Here is a 9,004-nt window from a genome sequence, read left to right on the forward strand (position 1 = left end):
CTAGCACTCCTATAATGACCTCTTTGGATAGCATAATGGAGCAATTTTTAACTTCCTTTTTAGCGTGCTAGGGTCATAGCACCAACCTTTACCTAAGCATATAAGTTATACAGTATAAGCTGGTGTATTCCTTTGAGTCGTAGCCTTGCGATCCCTCCGTTTAGTTTCAGTCCATCCAGTGTGTTCAGTGGGATGACCGTCATGGTTAAAATCAATGACCGTCACATCACAGCGCTGACATCTCAGCCTGGTATCTTTACCGCTGCTGTCTGCCACCATAAGACCAGTCACCCTTCACAAACCCTTTAACCCTGTCTCCTCATAAACCCTGCAAAAACACCTCTTTAGGTCACTGAGCAATAACCAAAATAATAATAATTTGTGCAACAAAATTATGTCATATAGCAGTCAGACGCGTACTGATAACATGTAACTGTGGATAATCCAAGGCAATGGATAGTTCAAATCGCCTAAACTAGTATTACAGTAGATATCGTAGCAAACGCTTCACCGTCCTTGGAAATGTATTCAAAATAATCATTATGCGTTTAAATTTAATGGAGACATACATCATTCTTGCTTTTGACATTCTTGAAAATTATTTTTATTTGTTTGCTCATTTTAAATTGGTACAAACCCGTCAATGTGGTGCATTTCGATGTAAGATCAAACATTTAAGAAATGTGTCAAGTAATATCACATACAATAAGTTAAAACATGTCACAAAAAAGACCAGCGGGTACATAGCAAGAATGTTTTATCTACACAAAACATCCTAAAACAGAGTAGGCCTACTGAAAGATCGCCCGTGTGTGTGTGTGATCCCGTCCCATGCAGACGGGACTGAGGTCACCAAACAAAAGCACCTGTTCAGTCTGAGTGGGCACCGTTTTCTCCTTTAATTATTAAATCCACATGCACAGTGCATGCCCGAGACCCAGTTCAGTAGGCTCACTGTCAGTTTGGTGCGTGTGTGTGTGGCAGGCTGCTATCAAAATACCCAATCTTATAAATAACCGTTTGACATAACACAACCTCACCTGAACACAATAACGTGCGTAAAGACACGCTCAATGACAACGTAAATACGACGATTGTTTGGCTCTCGGTAATTAGGGCCTATAGTCTAAAGATCATTACAATAGTATTTATCAACAATAGCTGGTAAGAAAAAAATCCGTTTAAATTAACGAGATAAATGACCCCATTTTTTTTCTTCCGTTTGTCAATAAATGTTGTCCTTTTGTTATTATCATTATTTGGTCTTTATGAGGTGGCATTTACCTCTTTTTTTCTCTCCTCGCATTTAAGGCCTGATTACTTCATTCGTTCTCTCATTTTGATCTAAATAGCTGGATTAAAAACAGGAAAAAAGAAGGAGCCAGGCGGGGCTGGGAGAGGGGTGTTTGATGGAATAGGGTGCGGTGTGGTCAAAAGTCACTAAGTGAAACTCATGGACACTGTGTGCTCCAGCGCTTTGCGCCTCAGAGACGCGATGCTCGTTCCTCTCCACATGTCACTGTCCGGGGAGCTACACAGCTGTGGGGAGCCCGATACGTTCGTAGGGCCGGAGAGGGAGGCCGACATTCCTGGAAAAGGCGTCTGGTAGAGGTGGGACTGCAGACCGGAGCCGTTGGAGGACAGGCCGTTAGAGAGACCCATGGAGTTTGGTGGCGGGCCTGGACCAAGGCTGCACTGTGACAGTGACTGCGCCATGCCTGGCTGGCGACCCAGAGCGGGGGGGAGCTGCAGCTGGGAGACCCCCGGCATCCCCGTAGCCCAGCGAGAGTCGTTGGCGTGGAAGGAGCACAGGCTGTTCTCCATGGCGGCAGCGGCAGAAAACTGTGGCAGGCCCGGTGTTGGGAGCAGGGTACCCGGTGCACGGAAAACATTAGTGGTCTTCTTCCTTTTCTTCCACTTAGCGCGTCTATTCTGGAACCAAACCTGAAATCAGAGACATAAATCGACATTTAGAGGTACTGAGAAACATACGTGATATATTTCTTGGGCACTGTGTGTTTATTTTAACCAGGAAAGATGCCACGTTCTCATCCATATGAAGCCATATTGCAATGGACACAATAATAGCATTCTTCACCATAATAATCTCATTTTGAGGTGGAACTAACTAAATTTAATCGAATTATTATTAGACCTCTTCTCTTGGCCCAGGACTTTTCTAAGGCCAACCACTTTGAATAATTGTTGGCCAACAGTCAGAGAAAATTTTAATAGTGTACTTATAACCCCAAACCTCAAAATAAGCTTTTGGGAGTGCCGAAAGTTTCGAATCTCTAAAGATGAAGCGAAGTATTTCGAAAGAAATTGTAAAAAAAAAAAAAAAAAAAAAAGGTTCCAGTAAATAAAAGTAAGAGAACATTTATATTCTGTAGGAGACAGAAATAGCTGTGGTGTAAAAATGTGTGCGTCAGAGGGTTTGTTACTCAAGTTCTGCAGCAAGGAGTCGAGCAATTTATCTTTCTAACATCTTATTTACAAGCAGATTAACTGAAAATTGCCCTAAATATTGCGCGGGCTTAAATACAAATGGCCCGCATCGCTGTACAGCATCTATGCGAAAATAAAAAATGCCCGTCTGTTGGCTATGCGCGAGAAAACCCACAAACACACCGAGCCATACAGCTGAAAACGCACGCGCGACACCGCTGGGCTTTATAAAGATTTCATCTTCGGGTGTGATTAATGCGCGCACGAGGCCGTGAGTCGATGCCTCCATATTAAAAGTGAAATCTCGCTCTCATTCCGCTCAGCCAGCCGTGAAACGTCGCCCAAACCCATTACACTCGGGGGGAAAGAAAATGCAATTTCTCATTCCATTAAAAAAGTACAATATATTCTTGAGTCCTATTAAGACGTCGCTGATAGAGCATTTTAAAGGAGAGAGGCTGTGTGGAGGCACGCGCTCGGGCCAACACGCCCACTCAAGGCTGCACCTGCACGGCCTGCACTAATGTTTACCAACACCGACTATGAGCCGGCATGCACTGAGCGGTTAGGATCCTGCACTGGTTGGAATAAAGAATGGATTATTACGGTGACTAATGATTATACTGGTTTTATTGCTTTCAGTGGGATAATTTGCATGAATTTCACATCACGGTTTAATAACCCGTTCACTGTTATAAATAAGACTGAAATTGGTTGGTAATGTGTTTTGTTTATTAGAGCCTAGCATGTTCCTTCTCTCTTTAGTTTTCTCAAAACTGTCAAATAATCACGTGCGATTAATAAGAGAGATTTTTTTTTTTTTACAAATGTGTAATCATATTTTGTTACGGAAATTCTCATAAATGTAGTCCGAGAAAAATATCTGGAAGGCTATCTTCTAGTACTTGAAGATTTATTTTATTAGATGGTTAAATAAATGAAAAAAAAAAATCAGAGATAATGATCAAAGCCGTAATGCTCCCCGTGTAATTGTTGGAAGTACAAAATTGCAAAATAAAACAAAGAAACGAAAAAAAGAAGAAAAAAAAAAGTCTCCATGAGTGGCGATACACGGATTTTTTCTGGAATTTGTAAAAGCCAGATGACCATCGAATTCCTCATCCTCAAATGAGAAATGTTTCAGTACCTTGGACAGAGCCCTTTGTGGACCGGATGCTCTCACAATTAAATATTAGTCAGATATCAGGTTAAAGTTGAATATATTATGGGATACTTGCGTCATGCAACTCAATTTAAGCAGAAACTATTTTCTTAAACAGTTATTACTGGAAAATCTGGACACGGCGAGGCTATGCTATCGTTTTTATGCACAGTGATACTGGGGAGAGATATTTCACACGCGGTACCTGAAAAAGCAAAATGTACTCCTTTACTTGAAGTATATTGTATAGACTCTCATTTAAGTCTTGGCTTATTGTAACTTAGACTGAGCAAGTGGCGCCATTTCGATGGTTAGCTTTGAAATTCCAAGTAGTTCATCCAAACTTGAAACGTCCACAAAATATTGGGTGAAAATTAACTACAAATTAATTAGGGTAAAATGACAAATGATTAAAAATAAAAATGTCTTTTAATAACACAGAGGCACGTGGTTTCCTCTTGTGACACAACCGATTCTGTTCACTATCTTCCAGGCGGATTGAAATGGTAATTATTATGATGATGATTTTATTTAATTTTTTTGTATTTATGTATTTATTTTGGATATTTACAAATCGTAAAAAAACTGTTTCCAAAGCCCCACCCTGAATTGTTATGCGAGTCTCTGCATTATTGTATTTACCTGAACTCTGGACTCGGTGAGGCCGATCCTTAGCGCCAGTTCCTCCCTCATGAAGATATCAGGGTAGTGGGTTTTGGCGAAGCTTCGCTCCAGCTCATTGAGCTGCGCCGGTGTGAAACGCGTCCTGTGCCGCTTCTGCTTCTGCTGGCTTGTGGTCTGGCCGGAGTTCTGCTGCGGCTGTTGCTGCTGCTTCTCCTGCTCCTTCCCGTTCACCGGCATGCCCGCAGAGTTGGATCCTACAGTGGCGATGTCTTCACCCGGCAGGAGAGTGGTTCCTTCAACAGAGTCTGAACCAGGAGGCATGTCTCCCGGATGCCCCTGGTCTGGAACTCCACCTCCCAGCCGGCATTTGAGAGCTTCTCGGTGTCCGAGTAAGTCTGCAGCATCCTTCATCCCTGAGAGGATGAGTAGGAGAGGGGATTTGAGTAAATATGCCGAGTACCGCAGCGTCTTATAAACAAAGTTATATGAAATGCTTTGAGTCTTTAAAATATAACAGGCAGCACAGGTGGCATTAAAAACACAATATACTAAATTTACGTTGGTATTTTATGGTATAATTTTTCTGTGCTGATAAATTACTTATAAATTGCTTCGACCAACGATAAACCACTTAGTTATTAACACAATTAACCACACAGTCTATTTATCACTTCACAACGTTAGACAAAAAGTTGAAATCTTACACTGGAGTTTAGGGCCGGAGTTTAGTGATGATAACTCACCGAGCCGAGCATCCAGGAGGTCGGCATGAGAGAGCATCGCGTACCGCTCCAGGGCGAAATGCGCTCCAAAAAAAATCCTACAACTTTGGGTCAATTTAAAAAGTATATATGGTCTAAATGAACGAAAATTCGGTTTGTGGTTAAAAAGGAGGTCCCTTGCATTATAATGTCCTTTAGAGCGATGGGGAGGCGCTTATTAGTTGAAAGAACCCGTGAGCTTCCTCAAATAAGAGCCAATCAGAGCAGGAGCTTGGAAATGTCAGCGACGTGACTCCCCCTTCTTTTTTTAACACAGGCGCGCACGTAAGCGCGCACGCGCAGACCCAAACGCGCACGAAATACTACAATTCAATCCTCTGCCATTCCGTCCTCTGATTTATTAGCTTTTCATGCTCAAATTATCCCACGTTAAACATCTTAATGTGTTTGTTTAATCTCATATAGTCCGTGCCCTGACAGGACTTCCGTTAGTACATAGAAACACATGTAAAATACGGGAGGAGAGCGCATGCAGAGGCTTGTTTTACTTCGTTAAAGGAGCTGACACTTATTTGAAAGGGAAACTGTATTGTCACTCTAATTGAACACATCAAAATCTTAATTTTTAAATCCCTTGACTGTATAATTCAGACTGTTCACACAGTAAAGCCAGGATTCGTTTAGCAAATGAAGGGACAGAAATCTACGGTTACAATTTTAACTGTTTATTAAATGCTGTTTATTTATTAAGGGGAGCAAATTGAGTCTCTTTTGTACTTATCAGTTTGAACATTGGTCATAAAAAACACAAAGGCAATAAGAACAAGAAACGTTATCACACCAGACCTCCTTCTAACCCCTCAGAGCCCCTATTCCCTCCCGTCCTTGGCTCACAAACAAAACAAATATAGCTCCCATTCCCTCATGGCAGGTGATTTGTGGAGACAAATCGTGGAAATAAATAAATAAACGAGTACAGATGGATTTAAACACCGTCGGTGATCGGCCGCTTTAACTCCCATCGACTTTTCATCAACACTGGCCCAATTAAAGGTATTTAGGCCTGCTTGGTTCAAACAAAATCAGACGTGGTGGACCCTAAACGATTGTGCCCCTTTAGCAGAAGTCCATAAGTAGGTCTATTATACAATTAACAGGACAGCGCATTGATTTGCGCTCCACTCTTACTTCTCCAGACAGTGCTGGTTAGAGAAGGCTTTTGGCAGATGTCAGGGTGAGCCTGGTGAATAGACCACCGCCTGGGACTAAATAGGTTTCTTTTCAGCCACACAAAGGAGGCGTCCGAGCGAGGACTCCTCTCTCTCTCCCCTCCTGCACCACATGGAGGCAGCTCATCTTTTATGCTCCTCAACAGCAATCTGCCGGGACGCGGGGAAGTAGCCTATATGTGGCACAGCGTGAAAACTTAAGGAAATGGACTGGTGCATGGTGCACTGAGATGAGGAAAGCTGTGACCATCTCCCGAAGGTTCAGGAGAAGCAATCAACAGCAGCAGCAGCAGCAGAGGCTCGATTCGCTTGATTCAGACGTGTAGACCAGGAGAGAGGAGAGGGACTCACTTTATTGGGAGTTGTAGGGCCAACACTGCGTTTGTGAAGGGCCCGAGCCACGAGATGGTCTGTATGCTGTGGAAAGTGTTTGTGAAAGTATATAAATATATACAGTCGTTATTATTATTATTATTGTTGGGCAAACTTTGGGCACTTTTTTGTTACATGAGTTATCCTTTTACCACTAATCAACAACAAAAAATGCAATCAAAATATAATAATAATAATAATAATAATAATAATAATAATAATAATAATAATAATTTTTTTAAAGTATATTATTTAAAATCCGATATATTTTAATGGAAAACACCATATTTTAATTTCTCTACATGGACATAAAATGAGACGTGTTAAAAATCGATCGTGGCCTATATGTTTTAAGTTACTCATCTGAAGACCTACATGGTATAGTAACGGCCTGGATGACAGATATCCCCTCAGCTGTCCGATCCACAGACTGTAACTTATTGCTGTAATAAGAAGGACCCACTTGAAATGGGTCTATGTCTCACTCAGCACTCAGCCTCCCTAACTGGACCACATCAATCTTCCCCAGTAAAAACACACTCACATAGGCCTACAATCCTCCCGGGTTAATGCGGCGCATCTGAGTGCGGAACGGCTGTTTACACGCGAGGAGACACTTTTAATGGAAGCGCACCAAAAACAAATGCAATTTTGTAGAGCAATTTCAAAGATCAAGAATTCCGTGTCCACCCTCTCCGCGGTTTTTTAGCAATCAAACTGCGTTAAATCCATTGCTCATACGAGCCTTTGCAGAACAGGTTACAATAACACAAAGCAACAAAAGGCAGATGCAGGGATAAGAGCCTTTACACCACAACTGAACTGTAACCTGAGCCAGTAGGTAAACTGGTTGTTTCTTATGTTAAGGCCTATTGCATCGCCTTCCAGGCATCTGCATTCACTCAGTTATAGAAATCTAAAAAGGAAAATCGATTTTCCATCTGCAGAAACGCTTATCTAACAAATCACGCTGTAGTTCTGTGCAGGTGATTTGACAGTCAGAGGAATAAGAAGCAGACCAATAAGTGCGTTGCATCAGAGCCCGAGAGAGGAGAGAGCGAAGAGCCGAAGACAGGCGAACCCATTAGAGGCTTTCCTCTCCGGCCACCCATCCTGGCTGCACCACCCTGTGCATCTCATGCTCCAATTAGGCCCGTTGCCCTCCGCCTGGTGTCCGTTACTGCTTGATGCGGTGCACAGAGCGGTAATCACGGCATCAAATAAAATAATCAGCAAAGAAGAACGATTTCCTTAATGAGAAAGAAGAGGCTTATGTCACGGAGAAGGTGGTGTGGTGTTCTTGAGTGCGTGTGTGTGCGTGTTTGCATGCGTGCGCGCGCATGTGTGTGTGTATTTGAGAGGTTATTAAAATAGCAATGAAAGTCACAATAGGTGTCATTTACATATTGGTGTTCAAAGTCTCAGCAGCTTTCAAAACGTCTCATTATATGTGGTGTTAAAAGGCGACCCCATGCTCAGGTGCTCTCTGTGTGGGATGCTCGGATTTTCATTCATTTGTTATTAAGAGAAACAATGTGAACAACCTCCTGCTGCTGATGATATATGGCTCATGTCATCAATGTGATTCATGGCAGTCAAAGTTACCCATAAATATGAAATGTTTCAACATGGTTGTTAGTTTAGTATGTATAAAGAAAACATGGTTCACGCATACATGCAGCACCTACCCAGCCATGTTTCAGTAGATTTCTACAGCTTGTTGATATATTGTGATGGGCCACAATAATTTCACCATCAAATTGTACAGTTATTGGTCAAAAGTAAGATTAAAAAAAAAAATCATTCTTCTTAAACTTTATATCCCATCAATTTTTTCTTGACATAGTCAAATTCTGTCTTCAGTACAAAAGTTTCAAACCTCTCTGAATGTGGAAAAGAATATTTATTATTATATAGTATTACTTAGTATTAAATAAAAAAAATATTCTCCACAGACCACTGTTATCATTTGCTATACGCTGCTAAATTTCTCTGAGCTTACCAAAGTAGTCACCAAAATGACTCAAAGGTCATTTAAAGTCCAGGGGGACTGCAGATGTTCTTTTATTTACAGTCTAAGTCAGGTTAATACTAAAAACCCAGATAAATGTGCATTTAACAAATATCATCCACTGAAGCTGAATGTAGCTGCAGATACACCAACATACAAAGCCATGTTTTGGCATTAAATTAAAATGTAATTTTAAAAAGTTTTACACTGAAATGTTTTTATTGAAAATACAGAGGAAAAAATTCTTTAATTATGACCACAAAGGTCTAATCTAGCCCAATGGATTATTTTGTAAAGGATTACGACAATAATTATTTCACTTTTTTCAGTTAAATGAACAGCAATGCCCAATGAAGTCATGCCAGTATTTCCCGTACTCTTACACATACACCTTTCCAGGTATGTTGCAGTAGACTCTTGTGGCTTGTGTGATGTG

General features: G+C 41.3%; 1 protein-coding gene across 2 annotated transcripts; it reads right to left on the reverse strand.

Annotated features, from left to right (window-relative positions):
* Positions 1-616: 616 nt before the first annotated feature.
* On the reverse strand, positions 617-5,127 carry LOC113033730 (homeobox protein orthopedia B-like). 2 transcript variants are annotated; one of them, XM_026187795.1, is made up of 3 exons: positions 4,978-5,127; positions 4,253-4,647; positions 617-1,944 (listed from the first exon to the last, which is right to left on the reverse strand). In XM_026187795.1, the coding sequence occupies exons 1-3, from the start codon at positions 5,012-5,014 to the stop codon at positions 1,441-1,443; spliced, it is 936 nt and encodes a 311-aa protein (XP_026043580.1). In that variant the 5' UTR covers positions 5,015-5,127; the 3' UTR covers positions 617-1,440. The 2 variants fall into 2 exon arrangements, with proteins under 2 accessions (XP_026043580.1, XP_026043579.1); XM_026187794.1 differs by having other exon boundaries at positions 4,939-5,127.
* Positions 5,128-9,004: the final 3,877 nt, after the last annotated feature.

Source organism: Astatotilapia calliptera, chromosome 12 (genome assembly GCF_900246225.1).
Source record: "Astatotilapia calliptera chromosome 12, fAstCal1.2, whole genome shotgun sequence".
Taxonomy (NCBI): domain Eukaryota; kingdom Metazoa; phylum Chordata; class Actinopteri; order Cichliformes; family Cichlidae; genus Astatotilapia; species Astatotilapia calliptera.

Coding starts and splice junctions, on each gene's coding strand:
- LOC113033730 (XM_026187794.1), bottom strand. CDS start 5,014: ATGCTCTCTCATGCCGACCTCCTGGATGCTCGGCTCGGTGAGTTATCA. Junction 4,648..4,938: donor CTCCGGCCCTAAACTCCAGT/GTAAGATTTCAA, acceptor TCATCCTCTCAG/GGATGAAGGATGCTGCAGAC. Junction 1,945..4,252: donor TCACCGAGTCCAGAGTTCAG/GTAAATACAATA, acceptor CTCTGATTTCAG/GTTTGGTTCCAGAATAGACG.